This window comes from Hemiscyllium ocellatum, unplaced genomic scaffold, assembly GCF_020745735.1.
Source record: "Hemiscyllium ocellatum isolate sHemOce1 unplaced genomic scaffold, sHemOce1.pat.X.cur. scaffold_441_pat_ctg1, whole genome shotgun sequence".
In the NCBI taxonomy this organism is placed as follows: domain Eukaryota; kingdom Metazoa; phylum Chordata; class Chondrichthyes; order Orectolobiformes; family Hemiscylliidae; genus Hemiscyllium; species Hemiscyllium ocellatum.
In genome coordinates, this window is record NW_026869058.1 from 428,698 (window position 1) to 450,362 (window position 21,665).

Here is a 21,665-nt window from a genome sequence, read left to right on the forward strand (position 1 = left end):
GGCCTCTGTTCCCCTGAAAGCCTGCCTGAGCGGCCCTGTGAATGGGGGGCATTGTTCACCAGACCTGCACTCCCGGGGCCTTCAAGGTCGCCTTTCATGGTACCTGGGGCGAGCGGAAGCTTCCGGAACACAATGGGCCCATTCATCGCGGCCTACTGCTCAGGCCTCAGTGTTGCCATTGGCGATGCCGGGCAGGCAGCTACAGGATCTCCCTCACAAAAGCCACTCTGTTGCAGACTTTTTGCTTCCCCCGCCCACCCTACCCCCCCCCCCCCCACTCCTTCTCCCACGACGATCCTCGTTCAGCCTCGCCAGGCGTCGTTTTTATTTTAATTATTTCGCCCTCCTCTCTTCAGGAGGTTGCAGGTCTCCTCGTGGTTCCCCATTTTTGCCGTCTACCAGGAGGCCGGGGCGGGCAACATACTTGCCCCAGGTCGGCTCCCTCGAGGGGACACTGCTCCGAATCTTCTGGGAGGTGTGGGGAGGGGTGGGGTAGTGGGTAGGCGGTGAGGGGTGTCTCCGAGGGTAAAGAGAGACGGGAGGGGGTGGGCGCACCAAGCGCGTAAGAGACCGGGAGAGGTGGACACGGAGACAGTGTGAGCGTGTGTGTGTGTGAGAGAGAGGGAGTGAACTAGTGAGGAGGGAGAGAGTGGCATAGTGAGGGGAGGGAGAGAGAGGGTGTGAAATAGTGAGCGAGGGAGTGAAATAGTGAGGGAGTGAAATAGTGAGAGGGAGAGAGAGAGTGAAATAGTGAGGGAGAGAGAGAGTGAAATAGTGAGAGAGAGTGAAATAGTGAGGGTGAGAGAGTGAAATAGTGAGGGTGAAAGAGAGTGAAATAGTGAGGGTGAAAGAGAGTGAAATAGTGAGGGAGAGAGAGAGTGAAATAGTGAGGGTGAAAGAGAGTGAAATAGTGAGGGAGAGTGAAATAGTGAGGGAGAGGGAGAGTGAAATAGTGAGAGGGAGAGTGAAATAGTGAGAGAGAGAGTGAAATAGTGAGGGAGAGAGAGAGTGAAATAGTGAGGGAGAAAGAGAGTGAAATAGTGAGAGAGAGTGAAATAGTGAGGGGGAGAGAGAGTGAAATAGTGAGGGAGAGAGTGAAATAGTGAGGGGGAGAGAGAGTGAAATAGTGAGGGGGAGAGCGAAATAGTGAGGGGGAGAGAGAGAGTGAAATAGGGGAGAGAGAGTGAAATAGTGCGGGGGAGAGAGGGAATGAAATAGTGAGAGAGGGGGAGAAATAGATAGAGGTGATAGTGAGAGCGAGAAGGAGAGGTAGCGAGATAGTGACAGGGCAGGAGGGAGCACAGGAGTGGAGAGACTGATAGAGATAGTGAGGGGGAGGGAGAGATTGGGTGTGTGTGAGAGAGAGAGAGAGAGAGAAAGGGAAGCAGATAGGGAGAGGGAGACATTGGGATATAGGGGAGGGAGGGACAGACAGGTGGGGGGAATCCATCTAGTGACAGAGAGAGAGACAACGGAGTGAGAAAAAGTAGAACCAAAGTTTTGAAAATCTAGGATAGAGAAGTGAGGGAGGAGAGACTCAGGGAAGAGAGAGAGAGAGAGAGAGAGCGGTGGGGGGGGGGAAGGGAGACAGTGAATGAGACAAGGTGAAATAAGGAGGGAGAGAAAGACAAAAGGAACTGAGGGAAGAGTGAGAGAGAGAGAGAGAGAGACACTGAGGAAAGAGAGAGAGAGAAACTAAGGAGAGAGGGAGAGAGAGAAACTGAGGAAAGAGAGATAAAAACTGAGGAGAGAGAGAAACTGAGGAGAGAGGGAGAGAAACTGAGGAAAGAGATAAAAACTGAGGAAAGAGATAAAAACTGAGGAAAGAGAGAGAGAGAAACTGAGGAGAGAGGGAGAGAGCGAGAGAAACTGAGGAGAGAGGGAGAGAGCGAGAGAAACTGAGGAAAAGAGAGAGAGAGAAACTGAGGAGAGAGAGAGAGAAAAACTGAGAAAAGAGAGAGAGATAAAAACTGAGGAAAGAGAGAGAGAGAAACTGAGGAGAGAGGGAGAGAGCGAGAGAAACTGAGGAGAGAGGGAGAGAGCGAGAGAAACTGAGGAAAAGAGAGAGAGAGAAACTGAGGAGAGAGAGAGAGAAAAACTGAGAAAAGAGAGAGAGAGAAAAACTGAGGAAAGAGAGAGAGAGAAACTGAGGAGAGAGGGAGAGAGAAAAACTGAGGAGAGAGGGAGAGAGCGAGAGAAACTGAGGAAAAGAGAGAGAGAGAAACTGAGGAAAAGAGAGAGAGAGAAACTGAGGAAAGAGAGAGAGAAAAACTGAGGCAAGAGAGAGAGAGAAACTGGGGGGGGGGGAGAGAGAGAGAGAAAAACAGAGGGAAGGGAGAGCCAGACAGTGCTAGGTAGTGAGGTGGAAAGAGAGAGGGTGAAGGGCGAGAGAGAGAGATAAGTGAGTGGAAGATAGTGTGAGAGAGCGAGGAACACCGACGGGGCAGTTGGTCAGCCTGAGGAGCAGGCCTGGGTTTCTGGACGGGACGCTGAGAGCGGGAAGGTTGGGGTGAGCCAAGGGGGCCATTCTCGGGGAGGGTGGGCCTAGCGAAGAGGTGCCATGACCTGGGGCCTACTCTCCGTGTTGGCCTACTGCGTCTGGGGCCTAGTCCAATGCCAGACGGCAGTGACACAGCAGCGCCTGGTCAGATGGGGGGCGCCGCTGAGCCCCGGGCTCCCGGGACGACTCCCCGCCCCGGGCCCGACCCGGAAGCTTCCGGAAAGAGGCATCCCGCGTCCCGGACGGCTGAGGGAGACCCTGGGGGCCACGCCCAGACCCCGACCGGGCGAAGGTAGGCATCCTGGCCCTTCAGCGACTTGGCATCTCGATTCAGGGGGCACGGGCAACTCTGGGAGAGGGGCCGAATGGCCTCCTGTTCCTGTGTAACAGGCTGGAGGAGGAGAGGCTGAATGGCCTCGTGTTCTGAACAAGGGAGGGAGGGAGGGAGAGACCGAGAGGGAGGGAGCCGGCACTCGGCTCGGAGACTGGGAGCGACTTGGGAAGAGAATCCGGGGAGCAAGCACGGGAATGAGATCGTCAGCGACGGAGAGAGTGTGCGTGAGAGTGAGGGAACGAGAGAGGGAGAGACAGAGAGAGAGAGAGAGAGTGTCCTCGAGAATAGAGGCACCGACGAGGGAGAAAGCAAGGCACCGAGACCCAGGGTGGGGGTGGCTGAGCACGAGAGAGAGAGAGAGATCGAGATGGAGAGACGAAAGGCTGGAACAAGATGGAGGGCGCGTCCGTGTGAGGGAGAGAGCGAAGGTTGGGGAAGAGAGAGAGAGAGAGAATGATAGAATGAGGGTGCGTGTGGGAGAAGGGGAGAGATCGAGTTAGAAGTAAGGACGGAGTGAGACAGAGAGGGCCGGAACATAAGAGGGAGAGAGGCATTGATGGCGTGAGGGTGGCTGCACGAGGATGAGGGAGAGGGAGAGAACGAGAGCGAGCGAGGGAAGGAGACCGGGAAGAAGAGCGAGGGCGACGTTGAGTAGCAATTGGGAGACCCGTCGGCGTCCCACCTCAGGGAGTTCCCTGACGTTGCGGGCTGCGGGATCTCCCTGTGCAGCGGCTTGACCGTCTGGGGCATCCTGCCCGCCCTCTGGGCAGCTGGTATCAGTGGTCCGGGAGGTGGGTGCTCAGGGAGGGTGGGGGCGTGGGCGGCGGAGCTGTTAACGCCGGCTCTCTCTGTGCATTTCCAGGCGCTGTCACCTTCTGCCAGGTGGATGGGTGGTTGCTGTACCAGGGGGCGATCTGGTCCCCCCGACCCTGCCGCGTCTGCACCTGCGAGGCAGGAGGCGCCCTCTGCGAGGACATCGAGTGCCTGGCCCTCAGCTGCGAGAAGACCCAGAGGCCGCGTGGCCAGTGCTGTCCAGTGTGCGTGCCAGACCACCGCCAAGGTAACGGGAGAGGGGGGGGCCGGGGTGGGCAATGGGCACTGCCTGTTCCAGGGAGCGCTCCCTATCTCCGTCCCCTCCTCCAGCCCCTACACCCCCTCCCTATTCCCATCCCCTCCTCCAGCCCCCTACACCCCCTCCCTATCTCCGTCCCCTCCTCCAGCCCCTACACCCTCTCCCTATCCCCGTCCCCTCCTCCAGCCCCTACACCCCCTCCCTATCTCCGTCCCCTCCTCCAGCCCCCACACCCCCTCCCTATCTCCGTCCCCTCCTCCAGCCCCCTACACCCCCTCCCTATCTCCGTCCCACCCCCTCCCTACGATCCTGGCCTCTCGTCTTTCCGTGATCCCCATTGCCCGGCCGTCGTGGTGGTGGGTGGGGGATGCCCTGGAATTCTCTGTAACCGCGTCCTCCCCGATCGAGCCCCCAACCCCAATATAAACCGAGCCCGCCCATTGCCTCTGGAGCCGCCCTCCTGTGACATCTCCCGACGTGTGGCGCGTGAAGTGATTTTCTCCTCCATCCTCCTGTGTGAGATCGACGGGGGCGTTGCTGTCTGCTCCTCCCGTTGCCGGGGAAATGCCATCACCGACGTTCCTCACTTTTCCTGACTCTCGTTTTTTTTTTCTCTCTCTGTTGTTTTGCCAATCCTCCCTCTCCCCGGTCCAGGGACCTCCGCCCGGCCAGGCCTAGGGGGCGCTCCAAGCGGAGGCCGCGACCGCGTCCCGGCCAATGGCAAGGTGGCCGGGAGGCGACCCAAGGCCCGAGGGGATGCCAGGCTTCGGGAAGCCGCCCGCCGGCCCTCGCGTCCGGCCCGAGGGAGGAAGGCGCCGGAGGAGGGGCCAGGAGCTCGCGGCAAGCGGGGGTCGCCCCGACGACCGGGCCCAGCTGGAGCCAGGACACGGGAGGCGGCCCTCCTCCGGCCCGTAGCCGTCTCCCGAGGTAGTGGAGGGGAGCCAGAAGTCGGCCTCCAGGCAGTAGGCCGCGCGGAAGGCGAGGTAGGCCCCAGGAGGCCAGAGGTGGGCCTGAGGAAGCCGGAGTTAGGCCTCAAAAGGCCAGAGGTCGGCCCCACGAACCCAGAGTTACGTCCGAAGGAGCCCGACCTCGGCCCCAAGAAACCAGAGTTAAGCCTGAAGGAGGTGGGGGTAGGCCTGAAGAAGGAAGGTCTGAATAGCCCAGAGGTCAGTGTGAAGATCCCAGAGGCAGGCCTGAAGGAGCCTGAGACAGGCCTGAAGGAGCCAGATGTAGGCATTGAGAAGGTAGGCCTCTGGAGCCCAGAGTTCGGCCTGAAGGAGGTAGGCATAAAAAGCCCAGAGGTAAGCTTGAAGAAGGTAGGTCTCAAAAGCCCAGACATGGGCCTGAAGAAGCCAAAAGTAGGCCTGAAGAAGCAAGTGGTAGGCCTGAAAGAGGTAGGCCTCAAGAGCCTAGAAGTAGGCCTGAAGAAGCCTGAAGTAGGCCTGAAGAAGCCAGAGGTAGGCCTGAAGAAGCCAGTGGTAGGCCTGAAAAAAGTAAGTCTCAAAAGCCCAGAAGTAGGCCTGAAGAAGCCAGAGGTAGGCCTGAAGAAGCCAGTGGTAGGCCTCAAAAGCCCAGAAGTAGGCCTAAAGAAGCCAGAGGTAGGCCTGAAGAAGCCAGAGGTCAGCCTGAAAGAAGTAGGGCTCAAAAGCACAGAAGTAGGCCAGAAGAAGCCAGAGGTAGGCCTGAAGCAGGTAGGCCTCAAAAGCCCAGAAGTAGGCCAGAAGAAGCCAGAGATAGGCCTGAAGAAACCAGATGTAGGCCTGAAGCAGGTAGGCCAGAAGAAGCCAGTGGTAGGCCTGAAGGAGGTAGGCCTCAAAAGCCCAGAGGTGGGCCTGAAGAAGCTTGAGGCACACCTTAAAAAAACAGAAGTGGGCCTGAAAACGGTAGGCCTCAACAAGCCAGACGCGAGCCTGAGAAAGGGAGGCCTCAACAAGCCAGAAGTAGAACTTGAGAATCCTGAGGTAGGCCTGAAGAAAGTTGACCTCAAGACACTGGAGGCCGGAGACCAGGGGCTGAAGCAGGGACAAGGCGTCAAGAAGCCAAACAGAGGGCGCAAGAAGGCTAATGTGGACCCGAAGGTGCCCAAAATGGGCGACAAGCAGCAGGTGGTTCATGGGAAACCGGCTAGAGGCCGGGGGAGTGCCAGGGAGCAGGGCCCAGGACCCAGCAAGGAGCAGAGGGCCCAAAGGAAGCCGGGAGCAGGCCGGGCCGAGGTGGTGAAGGGGCAGACAAAAGGGAGGAAGTCTCCCGGCGCCAGGAAGGATGGCAAGGAGAACCAGGCCGGAGCCAGCGCCCGCAACGGCACCGGTGTCTCCGTGCCTTTCCCCCAGGAGCTCCTACCACCCCCCGAGAGCGAGACGGGGGCACCGTCTCTGCCCGTGGGCTGCATCCTGGCGGAGAACGCGATTGCCTGCCCAGCTGCCAAGCTGACGGAGATCCCGAAACTGGTGGACCCAGGTTTACAGACTCTCTACCTGGCAGGTAAGATCAGCAGGAGGGAGAATGGCCCACCCAGTCCCTGGGCACCCGCGCTCTCTCTCTCTCTCACACACACACTCTCCCGTGCTCTTCCCCCTCTATCCCTGTCTCCCCCTCTGGGTCTTTATCCCGTTCCCCCTCTATCCCCATCTCTCCCTCTGGGTCTTTATCCCGTTCCCCCTCTCTCCCCGTCTCCCCCCTCTGGGTCTTTATCCCGTTCCCCCTCTATCCCCATCTCTGGGTCTTTATCCCGTTCCCCCTCTATCCGCGTCTCTGGGTCTTTATCCCGTTCCCCCTCTATCCCCGTCTCTGGGTCTTTATCCCGTTTCCCCCTCTATCCCCATCTCTGGGTCTTTATCTCATTCCTCCTCTATCCCCGTCTCCCCTGCTGCTAACCAACCTTCCTGCTGTTGGGAATCCCTCACCGAAACCCCCCTTGTCATTCCTCGATTTGACCTCCTGATGGACGTACTCCCATCTCGGAGGAACTGCCATCCCAGCACCCCTCTGCATGCTTCCTTCCACACCCTCTCAGCAAGATGGAGTACTGGGACCAGCACTGATTCCCCCCCCATCCCTATTTGCCTCTCCTACAAGTGCCCAGTTAGGGAAGGGGGTCCCGGATCCTGAATCCCTCCACCCCACCCCGGCAACGTTCCCAGATAGAAGGGGAAATGGGAACAGCCTAAGAGAGTGGGAGTCAATTTGGTCTTTTTCAAGATGGCCGCCGGTGACTAGCGACATCCCCTAGGGGTCGCCGTTGTGACCTCAGCTACTTGTGTTGTCCAATAGTGATCAGGATGCGAAGGAACCGAGGCCCGGTTGCTAAGATGGCGGACGCGACCCATGCCCGTCGCATTGACGGGTGGCGTGGAGGCTGTGGGGAGGGGCTAGGGGGACTTGGACAGGCCAGGAGGGCGAAAGGATATCCGAACCACAAAGAGACCTGGCCAACGCGGACAGTGCAGGGGGAGAGTCACTCCGGACCTGTCCCTGGGGGTGGGGGACAGTGTAGAGGGAGCTTTACTCTGTATCTAACCCCCTGTCCCTGGGAGCGGGGGGACAGTGTAGGGGGAGCTTTACTCTGTATCTAACCCCCTGTCCCTGGGAGTGGGGGGACAGTGTAGAGGGAGCTTTACTCTGTATCTAACCCCCTGTCCCTGGGAGCGGGGGGACAGTGTAGGGGGAGCTTTACTCTGTATCTAACCCCCTGTCCCTGGGAGTGGGGGACAGTGTAGAGGGAGCTTTACTCTGTATCTAACCCCCTGTCCCTGGGAGTGGGGGACAGTGTAGAGGGAGCTTTACTCTGTATCTAACCCCCTGTCCCTGGGAGTAGGGGGACAGTGTAGAAGGAGCTTTACTCTGTATCTAACCCCCTGTCCCTGGGAGTGGGGGGACAGTGTAGAGGGAGCTTTACTCTGTATCTAACCCCCTGTCCCTGGGAGTGGGGGACAGTGTAGAGGGAGCTTTCCTCTGCATCTTACCCCTGTGATATTATGCTTCTGAAACCCAGCCAACTGAGACCAAGAGAAAGTGAGTGTGTCTGTGTCTGTGTGAGTGTGTGTATGTATGTCTGTGAGTGTGCATGCGTCTGTGTTTGTGTGTGTGTCTATCTGAGTGTTTGTGTGTTTGCGTGTGTTTGAAGAGAGTGTGTGTGTGTCTCTCTCTCTCTCTCTGTGGAGAGTGTGTGTGTTTCTCTCTGAGTGGGGAGAGAGAGTGTGTGCGTGTGTCTCTTTCTGTCCCTGTATATGGAGAGTGTGTGTGTGTCTTTCTTTCTCTCTCTCTCTCTGTGGAATGTGTGTGTGTCTCTCTCCCCTTCTGTCTCTCAGTGGAGAGTGTGTGTGTCTCTCACTCTCTCCGTGTGGAGAGTGAGTGTGTGTGTGTGTGTCTCTCCCTCTCTCTCTGTGGAATGTGTGTGTGTGTGTCTGTCTGTCCCTCTCTCTCTCTCTCTGTGTAGTGTGTATATGTCTCTCTCTCACTCTCTCTCTGTAGAGAGTGTGTGTGTGTCTCTCCCTCTCCCTCTCTCTCTGTGGAGAGTGTATGTCTCTCTCTCTCTCTGTGGAATGTGTGTGTGTGTCTCTCTCTCTCTCTCACTCTCAGTGGAGAGTGTGTCTCTCTCTCTTTCTCTCTCTCTCTGTGGAGTGTGTATATGTCTCTCTCTCTCTCACTCTCTCTCTCTGTGGAGAGTGTGTGTGTGTCTCTCACTCTCTGTGGAGAGTGTGTATGTGTCTCTCTCTCTCTCTCTGTGGAGAGTGTGTGTCTCATTCTCTCTCTGTGGAGAGTGTGTGTGTGTGTGTGTTTCTCTCTCTTTCTCTCTGTATGTGGAGAGAGAGTGTGTGTGTCTCTCTCTCTCTCTCTCTCTCTGTGGAGTGTGTATATGTCTGTCTCTCTCACTCTCTCTCTGTGGAGAGTGTGTGTGTGTGTCTCTCCCTCTCACTCTCACTCTCAGTGGAGAGTGTGTGTGTCTTCTCTCTCTCTCTGTGGAGTGTGTATATGTCTCTCTCTCTCACTCTCTCTCTCTGTGCAGAGTGTGTGTGTGTCTCACTCTCTCTCTGTGGACAGTGTGTGTGTGTGTGTCTCTCTCTCTCAGTTGAGAGTGTCTCTCTCTCTCTCTCTCTCTTTCTCTCTCTCTCTCTCTCTCTCTGTGGAGAATGTGTGTGTGTCTCTCTCTCTCAGTAGAGAGTGTGTGTCTCTCTCCCCCTCTCTCTGTGGAGAGTGTGTGTGTGTGTGTCATTCTCTCTCTGTGGAGAGTGTGTCTCTCTCTCTCTCTCTCTCTCTCTCTCTGTGGAGAGTGTGTGTGTGTGTGTCTCTCCGTCCCACTCTCTCTGTGGAGAGTGTATGTCTGTCTGACTCTCTCTCTCTCTCTCTCTGTGGAGAGTGTATGTCTGTCTCTCTCTCTGTGGAATGTGTGTGTGTGTGTGTCTCTCTCTCTCTCTGTGGAGAGTGTGTGTATCTCTCCCCCTCTCTCTGTGTGTGCGGAGAGTGTGTCTGTCTCTGTGTGTGCGGAGAGTGTGTCTGTCTCTCTGTGTGTGCGGAGAGTGTGTCTGTCTCTGTGTGTGTGGAGAGTGTGTCTGTCTCTCTGTGTGTGCGGAGAGTGTGTCTGTCTCTGTGAGTGTGTCTGTCTCTCTGTGTGTGTGCGGAGAGTGTGTCTGTCTCTCTGTGTGTGGAGAGTGTGTCTGTCTCTCTGTGTGTGTGGAGAGTGTTTCTGTCTCTGTGTGTGTGTGGAGAGTGTGTCTGTCTCTCTGTGTGTGTGCGGAGAGTGTGTCTGCCTCTGTGTGTGTGTGCGGAGAGTGTGTCTGTCTCTCTGTGTGTGTGTGGAGAGTGTGTCTGTCTCTCTGTGTGTGGAGAGTGTGTCTGTCTCTCTGTGTGTGTGGAGAGTGTGTCTGTCTCTGTGTGTGTGCGGAGAGTGTGTCTGTCTCTCTGTGTGTGTGTGCGGAGAGTGTGTCTGTCTCTCTGTGTGTGTGTGGAGAGTGTATCTGTCTCTCTGTGTGTGCGGAGAGTGTGTCTGTCTCTCTGTGTGCGGAGAGTGTGTCTCTCTGTGTGTGTGCGGAGAGTGTATCTGTCTCTCTGTGTGTGCGGAGAGTGTGTCTGTCTCTGTGTGTGCGGAGAGTGTGTCTGTCTCTCTGTGTGTGTGGGGAGTGTGTCTGTCTCTCTGTGTGCGGAGAGTGTGTCTGTGTGTGTGTGGAGAGTGTGTCTGTCTCTCTGTGTGCGGAGAGTGTGTCTGTCTCTCTGTGTGTGCGGAGAGTGTGTCTGTCTCTCTCTGTGTGCGGAGAGTGTGTCTGTCTCTCTGTGTGTGCGGAGAGTGTGTCTGTCTCTCTGTGTGTGCGGAGAGTGTGTCTGTCTCTCTGTGTGTGGAGAGTGTGTCTGTCTCTCTGTGTGTGGAGAGTGTGTCTGTCTCTGTGTGTGCGGAGAGTGTGTCTGTCTCTCTGTGTGTGTGCGGAGAGTGTGTCTGTCTCTCTGTGTGTGCGGAGAGTGTGTCTGTCTGTGTGTGTGTGGAGAGTGTGTCTGTCTCTCTGTGTGTGCGGAGAGTGTGTCTGTCTCTCTGTGTGTGTGCGGAGAGTGTGTCTGTCTCTCTGTGTGTGCGGAGAGTGTGTCTGTCTCTGTGTGTGTGCGGAGAGTGTGTCTGTCTCTCTGTGTGCGGAGAGTGTGTCTGTCTCTCTGTGTGTGGAGAGTGTGTCTGTCTCTCTGTGTGTGCGGAGAGTGTGTCTGTCTCTCTCTGTGTGTGCGGAGAGTGTGTCTGTCTCTGTGTGTGTGCGGAGAGTGTGTCTGTCTCTCTGTGTGTGCGGAGAGTGTGTCTGTCTCTCTGTGTGTGTGGAGAGTGTGTCTGTCTCTCTGTGTGTGGAGAGTGTGTCTGTCTCTCTGTGTGTGCGGAGAGTGTGTCTGTCTCTCTGTGTGTGGAGAGTGTGTCTGTCTCTCTGTGTGTGCGGAGAGTGTGTCTGTCTCTCTGTGTGTGTGGCGAGTGTGTCTGTCTCTCTCTGTGTGTGTGGAGAGTGTGTCTGTCTCTCTGTGTGTGTGGAGAGTGTGTCTGTCTCTCTGTGTGTGTGGAGAGTGTGTCTGTCTCTGTGTGTGTGCGGAGAGTGTGTCTGTCTCTGTGTGTGTGTGGAGAGTGTGTCTGTCTCTCTCTGTGTGTGGAGAGTGTGTCTGTCTCTCTCTCTGTGTGCGGAGAGTGTGTCTGTCTCTGTGTGTGCGGAGAGTGTGTCTGTCTCTGTGTGTGGAGAGTGTGTCTGTCTCTCTGTGTGTGCGGAGAGTGTGTCTGTCTCTCTGTGTGTGGAGAGTGTGTCTGTCTCTCTGTGTGTGCGGAGAGTGTGTCTGTCTCTCTGTGTGTGGAGAGTGTGTCTGTCTCTCTGTGTGTGCGGAGAGTGTGTCTGTCTCTCTGTGTGTGCGGAGAGTGTGTCTGCCTCTGTGTGTGTGTGCGGAGAGTGTGTCTGTCTCTCTCTGTGTGTGCGGACAGCGTGTTGGAACACTGGAAGTCTCGCTTCAACTTTGCAATGAGTCATCCCTGAAATGTCCTGACAAACCTCCCCACTCCCACCCCACCCCAGTCCGTTGGTAAACCCCAGCCCGACGTCTGGCTGTGTAAACAGCAGCTTATTTGGAATGAAAGAGACGTTGAGGGAACAGCTGTCTCCAGATGTGCTGCTCTCCATCCCCTGCCAGGGGAGGAGGAGGGGGCTGGTTGGCTGGGGAGGGGAGGGTGGGAGGTTGCTGCTTTCGGACAGATCCCTCGGAGCGCGTTCGGATTCACCCTCTTTCCTGGGAATCCGAGATGGCCAAGACCGCGGGATCGCTCACGCTCGCTCATCCCACTCTCTCTCCCTCCCCACCCTTTCACCCAGCCCCACAGCCCAGCGGGGGGAGTAGGCCCAGGCTCCAGCGCGACTGAGACTCCAGAGAGGCCCCGCCTTAAGTCCTGGGGTCGAAGCCTACCAGGAACAGGCCTGAATCACACTGAACATCTGGAATGAAACTGTCACAAAGCCAGCCACGAATCCGTGGCCGGACACCACCCACAGTGAAGGAAACTGCCCCTCCTCCATGACCCGGTCAGGGCCTACATGTGACTCCAGACCCACACAGCCATGTGGTTGACTTTTAGCTGCCACACCCCCCTCTGGCACTCAGGGTGGGAGAAGGCATTGCTGTCCGAGCCAGGGAATCCCGTGATAGGATTAATAAATATCACTGTCCCGGCAGAAGGTTTAATGAGAGGGAGAGGGTGCTGAGGGAGGGTCAGTGCTGAGGGAGTGGTTGCTGAGGGAGGGTCAGTGCTGTGGGTGCGGGTGCTGAGGGAGGGTCAGCGCTGAGGGAGGGTCAGTGCTGAGGGAGAGGGTGCTGTGGGAGAGTCAGCGCTGAGGGAGGGTCAGTGCTGAGGGAGAGGGTGCTGTGGGAGGGTCAGTGCTGAGGGAGGGTCAATGCTGAGGGAGGGTCAGTGCTGAGGAAGAGGGTGCTGTGGGAGAGTCAGCGCTGAGGGAGGGTCAGTGCTGAGGGAGCAGGTGCTGTGGAAGGGTCAGTGCTGAGGGAGTGGGTGCTGTGGGAGGGTCAGTGCTGAGGGAGTGGGTGCTGTGGAAGGGTCAGTGCTGAGGGAGTGGGCGCTGTGGGAGGGTCAGTGCTGAGGGAGCGGGTGCTGTGGGAGGGTTAGTGCTGTGGGAGGGTCAGCGCTGAGGGAGTGGGCGCTGTGGGAGGGTCAGTGCTGAGGGAGTGGGTGCTGTGGGAGGGTCAGTGCTGAGGGAGTGGGTGCTGTGGGAGGGTCAGTGCTGAGGGAGCGGTGCTGTGGGAGGGTCTGGGTTGAGGGAGTGGGTGCTGTGGGAGGGTCAGTGCTGAGGGAGTGGGTGCTGTGGGAGGGTCAGTGCTGAGGGAGCGTGCGCTGTGGGAGGGTCTGGGCTGAGGGAGTGGGTGCTTAGGGAGGGTCAGCGCTGAGGGAGCGGGTGCTGTGGGAGGGTCAGCGCTGAGGGAGCGGGTGCTGTGGGAGGGTCAGCGCTGAGGGAGCGGGTGCTGTGGGAGGGTCAGTGCTGAGGGAGGGTCGGTGCTGAGGGAGTGGGCCTTGTTTTTCCCAGGCTGGTATGTGTGTTACTCCGGGTCTTGTCTCTGTTCTCATTAGACAATGGCATCCGGTCCGTTTCTGCGTCGGATTTTTCCGGGCTCCCTAATCTCCAGTGGTTGGATCTGAGCCGGAACAGGATCGCGGGAGACAGCTTGGATTCCGACGCTTTCCGGGTGAGTTCTGTCCCTCTGTTCGCCTTGTCTCCCGGCCCTCCCCCTCCCACACTCCACACATCCCCCACTTGGCTACGCTGCCCATCCCCAATTGCCCCTCCTTCCTTGAGAACGATGAGGTGAGTCGCCACCTTGTGCCATTGCGGTTCACACCCCACCCCCCCCTTCCCTCCCCCTTTCCCCCCACCTCAGGACACTGTGCCCTTCCCCCGTTCAGGGTGGGGAGGTGTGGGGAGTCCCAGGTTTCTGACCCAGAAGATACATCCCCTATTGGCTGCCCCTCCTTCTGTTGGAGGTGAGGGGGTGGGTTTGTAGGAGGGGCTTGGTTTGGGAAGGTGCTTTAGGAGGAGGTTCACCAAAGTGTGTCCTGAAGGCGGTGAACACACTGCTCTGCCTGTGCGTAGGCGATGAGCGGGAGAGAGGGAGTGTTGGAGCCCAGCCGGGCATTCCTAATGAGCCCAGCTACCTCAGGGGTGGGAGGGAGGGAGTGTCGGACTTCAACCAAATGCCCCTTTGATGTCAAGGGTTGTCCCTCGCCCCTCCTCTCTAGAATTCAGCTCCTTTATCTCCGTCCCCTCCTCCAGCCCCTACAACCCCTCCCTATCTCCGTCCCCTCCTCCAGCCCCCTACACCCCCTCCCTATCTCCATCCCCTCCTCCAGCCCCCTACACCCCCTCCCTATCCCCGTCCCCTCCTCCAGCCCCTACACCCCCTCCCTATCTCCGTCCCCTCCTCCAGCCCCCTACACCCCCTCCCTATCTCCGTCCCCTCCTCCAGCCCCTACACCCCCTCCCTATCTCCGTCCCCTCCTCCAGCCCCTACACCCCCTCCCTATCCCCGTCCCCTCCTCCAGCCCCTACACCCCCTCCCTATCTCCATCCCCTCCTCCAGCCCCTACACCCCCTCCCTAACTCCGTCCCCTCCTCAGAACTAGAGGGGGGTAGGTTTAATCTGAGAGGGGGAAAGGGACATGAGGGGTAACTTTTCCCCCCAGAGGAAGGTGGGTGTGTGGAACGAGCTGTGTTAGATACAGAGTGAAGTCCCTGTCCCCTCACTCCCAGGGACAGGGGGTTAGATACAGAGTAAAGCTCCCTCTACACTGTCCCCCACTCCCAAGGACAGGGGGTTAGATACAGAGTAAAGCTCCCTCTACACTGTCCCCCCACTCCCAGGGACAGGGGGTGAGATACAGAGGAAGTGGTGGGGGCTGGTACAATGATGACATTTAAAAGGATGGGGGGGGGACATGGATAGGAAGGTGTTTAGGGGGAGATGGGGCCAAGTGCTGGGAAACGGGAGGGGAACTGGGTTAGGTTAGGATATCAGCGGTGGGCCGAAGGGTCTGTTTCCGCGCTGGACGTCTCTGCGTAACCCCCTCGGCAATTTTTCCCTCACGGAGGAACTCGGGAGCAGCGGGTTGCTGGACGCACGCCTTCAGGAATGTTGTGAGGGCCCGTGGCCTTGTGGAGCGAACGGAATCGAGGGATGTTGGGAAGGAGACTGGGAACGACCACCCTCCCCCCCCAACCACCATCGCCTCTGAATGCCCAGGTTTTTGCCAGGGGAAGGGTTAGGGGGGCACAGCCAATGAGGGAACCGAGACCGGCCGCGCCGACAGGGAGATTCCGAGTCCCTCCCTTTCCCGGGATTGCAGCGAGCGTTTGGCGTTCGGTCAGCCCTCGCTCCCCCTGGGAAGGGACTCTCTCTGCGCGTCAGAAGGCCGTCCTCCTGATGGGAACCATTTCCTGTCCTCGGCAGCAGCCAGGAAGGAGACTTGGAACAGGGGTTAAACCAGCCTCACGGAGGCCAACCGGAGCTCGCGCTGACCTCACCAGCGGCTTCCAGGCAGTGGGAAAGCAGGGTCAGGACGTTCCGCAGCATTCCCCAGCCTGGAATACCGTCCGTCATCTCCCACCGCAGGAACCCTCAGCGAAGCTGGGTCTGAGGCAGTACAGCTCATAGTCTGCACACTGACAGCACGACAACCCCATTCCCAGGGACAGGGGGTTAGATACAGAGTAAAGCTCACTCTACACTGTCCCCGCACTCCCAGGGACAGGGGGTTAGATACAGAGGAAAGCTCCCTCTACACTGTCCCCCCCACTCCCAGGGACAGGGGTTTAGATACAGAGTACAGCTCCCTCTACACTGTCCCCCACTTCCCAGGGACAGGGGGTTAGATACAGAGTAAAGCTTCCTCTACACTGTCCCCCACTCCCAGGGACAGGGGGTTAGATACAGGGTAAAGCTCCCTCTACACTGTCCCCCCACTCCCAGGGACAGGGGGTTAGATACAGAGTAAAGCTCCCTCTACACTGTCCCCCCACTCCCAGGGACAAGGGGTTAGATACAGAGTAAAGCTTCCTCTACACTGTCCCCCCACTCCCAGGGACAGGGGGTTAGATACAGAGTAAAGCTCCCTCTACACTGTCCCTCCCCTCTCACTAACGCTCCCACTCAGGGAGTAGCTGGGAATCCTGCAGTGAGGAACTCCCCTCCTGACTCTCTCGCCCCAAAGCCCTGTCCCACCATCGACAAGGTACGAGTCAGGGAGGGGGAGGGAATACTCCCCACTTGGGGTGGGGTGGCTCCGACAACCTCGTTCAGGGGCAAAGCAGCCTCCACTACCCCCCCACTCGATCAAAACGCTAACCCCCACCTTCAATATATCTTCCCTCCAGCCCCTACACACAGCACCCGCTCCCTCAGTACTGACCCTCCCACAGCACCCGCTCCCTCAGCACTGACCCTCCCACAGCACCCGCTCCCTCAGCACTGACCCTCCCACAGCACCCACTCCCTCAGCACTGACCCTCCCACAGCACCCGCTCCCTCAGCACTGACCCTCCCACAGCACCCACTCCCTCAGCACTGACCCTCCCACAGCACCCACTCCCTCAGCACTGACCCTCCCACAGCCCCCGCTCCCTCAGCACTGACCCTCCCTGATCTGGGAGGGTGAACAGACAGTGTTGGCTGGGCCTGTGCTGAGCGTTCTCTGGCCGTGACTCTGATCCACATGTGGTGGGATCAGCCCCAGGCCAAGCAGGATGAGCTCATCCCTGGCATTCCTCCCTAACCCAGGAACCGTTCCCCTGGTGTGATCGCTGGCGCAGGGCCCCTTCAGCAGCAGCTGAGGCCGGAGTGAGGAATTCGGAGCTGCAGAGGGGTGGGCAGGGGGACCTGGCCTCCCGGAGCTGGGTGTTGGATCGGCCCAAACGAGGAGGACAGTGCTTAAATTAGAATGTGGACCAACTCCTCACCGACCCTCCTCCAGAATAATGTACCTCACACTCTGGTCAACCCACCCTAACCTGCACATCCCTGGGCACTACGGGGACAATTTAGCATGGCCAATCCACCCTAACCTGCACATCCCTGGGCACTATGGGGACAATTTAGCACGGCCAATCCACCCTAACCTGTACATCCCTGGGCACTACGGGGACAATTTAGCACGGCCAATCCACCCTAACCTGCACATCCCTGGGCACTACGGGGACAATTTAGCACGGCCAATCCACCCTAACCTGCACATCCCTGGGCACTACGGGGACAATTTAGCACGGCCAATCCACCCTAACCTACACATCCCTGGGCACTACGGGGACAATTTAGCACGGCCAATCCACCCTAACCTGCACATCCCTGGGCACTACAGGGACAATTTAGCACGGCCAATCCACCCTAACCTGCACATCCCTGGGCACTACAGGGACAATTTAGCACGGCCAATCCACCCTAACCCACACATCCCTGGGCACTACAGGGATAATTTCGCACGGCCAATCCACCCTAACCTGCACATCCCTGGGCACTACAGGGATAATTTCGCACGGCCAATCCACCCTAACCCACACATCCCTGGGCACTACAGGGATAATTTCGCACGGCCAATCCACACTAACCTGCACACGCAGGATCAAACCTGGTCTTGTAGCCACTGTATTCATGCAGTGAGCCCAGTTGAGGGTAGATGGGTTTGGATCATGAGAGAGACTGGGTCTGACAGGTGAGGGAGAGAGAAAGAGCGGATCAGGTGAGGGACCATATTCCCTGGATTTTTCCGAAGCACAAGGAAGAGAGAGGGATCTGGTAGAAACCTGGAAAATTCTAACGGAACTGGACGGGATGTGGGGGCTGACGCAGGAAGGATATTCCCGATGTGCAGAGTCGGGGTGGGGGCTGACAGTGGGACTGAGACAGGGAGAGAGGAGTTGGGGGAGGGATCCCAGGGGAATTCTCTGTCACGGGTCGGGGATGAAACACAGAGTGTTGTCGAGACAGACCTGGACAGAGCTCCGAAGGGATCGAAGGGGCAGGGGGTTGGCGGTGGGAAAGCAGAGGTGAGTGAGCCGTGACAGTACGGAATGGCGGCGCGGGTCTGAAGGGGCCGAATGGCCTGCCTCCCCGCTCCTCTTCGGAGTGTTTGGTGGGGGGGTGGGGTGGGGTGGGGCGGCTCGGTCGGAAAAGGGGGAGCCGTCGCCGTGGGAAACGAGGCCTAGGTTAGGCCTCAGCCTGAGAGGCCCTGCTGCTGCCGGTTGTGCGTTCCCCGGAGGTGGGATGGTGGGGGTGGAGGGGGTCAAGAGGTTGACCAGAATTCTTGAGGCTGAATTCTGCCCCCCCCCTCCCCACCCCGGGGGAGCAGGGGTATTCATGGACAAGAGGATTTGCCTCCCCCTGGGCCCTTCCCCTCCCATTCCACACCCAAGATTGGTATTGACATGAAGTTGGGGGGTCTAGGGTGGGGTGAGGAAGGCAACAGACTTGGTGGGACAGGCTGGATCTCAGCTTTGTGAGTGAGTGGGAGAGTGACAGGGAGAGAGGGAATGATCCTGAGAGAGAGTGACGGCGACAGGAAGAGAGGGTCAGAGATTGAGATCAAGACACTGAGAGAGTGAGCAATTGAGAGTGAGCTACCATTCCTATCCCCGTCCCCTCCTCCAGCCCCCTACACCCCCTCCCTATCTCCGTCCCCTCTTCCAGCCCCTACACCCCCTCCCTATCAACGTTCCCTCCTCCAGCCCCCTAGACCCCCTCCCTATCCCCGTCCCCTCCTCCACCCTCTACACCCCCACCCTATCTCCATCTCCTCCCCCAACTCCTACATCCCCTCCCGATCTCTGTCACCTCCTCCAGCCCCTACACCTCCTCCAGCCCCTACACCCCCTCCCTATCTCCATCTCCTCCTTCAGCTCCTACACTCTCTCCCTCGGTCTCCCGTTCACTCCATCTCTCTATGTCTCTCTCTCTCTCTCTCCCTCGGTCTCCCATTCACTCCATCTCTGTCTCTCTCTCTCTCTCTCTCTCTCTGTCCCTCGGTCTCCTGTTCACTCCATCTCTCTATCTCTCTCTCTCCCTCCCTCAGTCTCCCGTTCACTCCATCTCTCTATGTCTCTCTCTCTCTCCCTCGGTCTCCCATTCACTCCATCTCTGTCTCTCTCTCTCTCTCTCTCTCTGTCCCTCGGTCTCCTGTTCACTCCATCTCTCTATCTCTCTCTCTCCCTCCCTCAGTCTCCCGTTCACTCCATCTCTCTGTCTCTCTCTCTCTCTCCCCGCCTCAGTCTCCCGTTCACTCCATCTTGATATCTCTCTCTCTCCCTCGGTCTCCCATTCACTCCATCTCTCTATCTCTCTCTCTCTCCCTCGGTCACCCGTTCACTCCATCTCTCTATCTCTCCCTCTCTCCCTCAGTCTCGCGTTCACTCCATCTCTCTATCTCTCTCTCTCCCTCGCTCTCCCCTTCACTCCATCTCTCTATCTCTCTCTCTCCCCCTCCCTCAGTCTCCCATTCACTCCATCTCTCTGTCTCTCTCTGTCTCTCTCTCTCTCTCCCTCGCTCTCCAGTTCACTCCATCTCTCTGTCTCTCTCTCCCTTGCTCTCCAGTTCACTCCATCTCTCTATCTCTCTCTCTCCCTCGGTCTCCCGTTCACTCCATCTCTCTGTCTCTCTCTCTCTCTCCCCCTCGGTCTCCCGTTCACTCCATTTCTCTCTCTCTCTCTCCCTCAGTCTCCCGTTCACTCCATCTCTCTGTCTCTCTGTCTCTCTCCCTCGCTCTCCAGTTCACTCCATCTCTCTGTCTCTCTCTCTCTCTCTCTCCCTCGGTCTCCAGTTCACTCCATCTCTCTATCTCTGTCTCTCCCTCGGTCTCCTGTTCACTCCATCTCTCTCTCTCTCTTCCTCCCTCACTCTCCTGTTCACTCCATCTCTCTATCTCTCTCTCTCCCTCGGTCTCCCGTTCACTCCATCTCTCTCTATCTCTCTCTCTCTCCCTCGGTCTCCCGTTCACTCCATCTCTCTATCTCTCTCTCTCCCTCAGTCTCGCGTTCACTCCATCTCTCTATCTCTCTCTCTCTCTCCCTCAGTCTCCCATTCACTCCATCTCTCTCTCGCTCACTCTCCCATTCACTCCATGTCTCTCTATCTCTCTCTCTCCCTCAGTCTCGCGTTCACTCCATCTCTCTCTCTCTCTCTGTCCCTCACTCTCCCGTTCACTCCATATCTCTATCTCTCTCTCTCCCTCAGTCTCGCGTTCACTCCATATCTCTATCTCTCTCTCTCCCTCAGTCTCGCGTTCACTCCATCTCTCTCTCTCTCTCTCTCCCTTGCTCTCCCCTTCACTCCATCTCTCTCTCTCTATCTCTCTCTCTCCCTCGGTCTCCCGTTCACTCCATCTCTCTATCTCTCTCTCTCCCTCAGTCTCGCGTTCACTCCATCTCTCTCTCTCTCTGTCCCTCACTCTCCCGTTCACTCCATCTCTCTATCTCTCTCTCTCCCTCGGTCTCCCGTTCACTCCATCTCTCTCTCTCTCTCTCTCTCTCTCTCTCTGTCCCTCGGTCTCCCGTTCACTCCATCTCTCTCTCTCTCTCTGTCCCTCGGTCTCCCGTTCACTCCATCCCTCTATCTCTCTCCCTCGGTCTCCCGTTCACTCCATCTCTCTCTCTCTCTCTGTCCCTCGGTCTCCCGTTCACTCCATCTCTCTGTCTCTCTCTCCCTCGGTCTCCCGTTCACTCCATCTCTCTGTCTCTCTCTCCCTCGGTCTCCCGTTCACTCCATCTCTCTCTCTCTATCTCTCTCTCCCCCTCGCTCTCCCCTTCACTCCATCTCTCTCTCTCTCTCTCTCTGTCCCTCGGTCTCCCGTTCACTCCATCTCTCTCTCTATCTCTCTCTCCCCCTCGCTCTCCCCTTCACTCCATCTCTCTCTCTCTCTCTCTATCTCTCTCTCTCCCTTGGTCTCCCGTTCACTCCATCTCTCTCTATCTCTCTCTCTCCCTCGCTCTCCCGTTCACTCCATCTCTCTCTCTCTCTCTCTGTCTCCCTCTCTCTCTCCCTCGCTCTCCCCTTTACTCCATCTCTCTCTCTCTCTCTCTCTCTCCCTCGGTCGCCCGTTCACTCCATCTCTCTGTCTCTCCAGAACCTGACCAGACTCCGGAGGTTGAACCTGGATGGGAACCGCATCTCGCGGGTGCCTCACTTGCCGGGCTCCCTCCGGGAGCTGAAACTCAACGATAACCGTCTCCGGAGGCTGGACCGTCGCAGCTTCCGAGGTTAGGGGCCGGCTGGTGAGAGGGAGGGAGGGAGGGAACGCCGGCACACCCCGAGAGCTCCCAGCGGCGCAGGAACGCGCCCACGGCCTGCCCTGTCCACTCATTGAGATCGGCCCTGGCTTCCTCCAACGACAAGGGAGGGAGGGACAAAGAAAAAGGAGGCCACTCGACCCCTCTCCGCCCTGCCAGCCCACCCTGCAGCGGACTGGTCCCGCCCTTCAGCTCTCTTCCCTCCCGCTCGAGTGTCTCTTCCCCCACCCCCGGCCTACCCCAGGAGCAGCAAGGCCTGACAGTCGCCAAATGCTGTCGTCACGGTAACCTGGTGGAAAATGGCGGCCAGGTGAAGGGGGGAAGGGTCGAGGCTCCAGGAGCGGGCTCTTCGCCGGGAATGAGAACAGTGAAGCGCACCTCCCCTCACCGCCCTCCCCCACGTCCCGCCACCTTCGCCACCCTCCCCCGCCAACTCTGTCAGAAGCGTCAAAAAAAGCGCCAAGCTCCTGTTCGGCTTGACCGTCCTTCACAGGGCGGCCTTCCCCATTTTCAGGGATAGTCCGGCTGACCTTTGCAGAACGGCCTTCGCCCTGGCCCATATCCTGCCCACCGTGTGGGCCCCACCATCGCCCTGTCTCACCGGGACATCACCACATTGCTCAGCTCCTCGGTTTCCCCTCGTGATTACTTCTACCAGTTTTCCTGGTGTCCCTGCACGCTCGCCTTCCCTCAGAGCTCCTCACTGTGCTGCACTGTGGGAGGGTCAGCGCTGAGGGAGCGGGCGCTGTGGGAGGGTCAGTGCTGAGGGAGCGGGTGCTGAGGGAGGGTCAGTGCTGAGGGAGCGGGTGCTGTGGGAGGGTCAGTGCTGAGGGAGCGGGTGCTGTGGGAGGGTCAGTGCTGAGGGAGCGGGTGCTGTGGGAGGGTCAGTGCTGAGGGAGGGTCAGTGCTGAGGGAGGGTCAGTGCTGTGGGAGTGGGTGCTGTGGGAGGGTCAGTGCTGAGGGAGTGGGTGCTGTGGGAGGGTCAGTGC

General features: G+C 58.1%; 1 protein-coding gene across 2 annotated transcripts in view; it reads left to right on the top strand.

Annotated features, from left to right (window-relative positions):
• The first annotated feature begins 1,387 nt into the window (after window positions 1-1,387).
• LOC132813702 (extracellular matrix protein 2-like) overlaps window positions 1,388-21,665 on the top strand; it is an 89,215-nt gene continuing 68,937 nt past the window's right edge. For both annotated transcript variants that reach the window (XM_060823234.1, XM_060823235.1), the window contains exons 1-5: window positions 1,388-2,792; window positions 3,697-3,894; window positions 4,561-6,387; window positions 12,983-13,098; window positions 20,514-20,646. In XM_060823234.1, coding sequence (XP_060679217.1) covers window positions 2,561-2,792; window positions 3,697-3,894; window positions 4,561-6,387; window positions 12,983-13,098; window positions 20,514-20,646 — 2,506 coding nt within the window. In that variant the 5' untranslated portion in view covers window positions 1,388-2,560. The remainder of the gene's footprint in view (window positions 2,793-3,696; window positions 3,895-4,560; window positions 6,388-12,982; window positions 13,099-20,513; window positions 20,647-21,665) is intronic.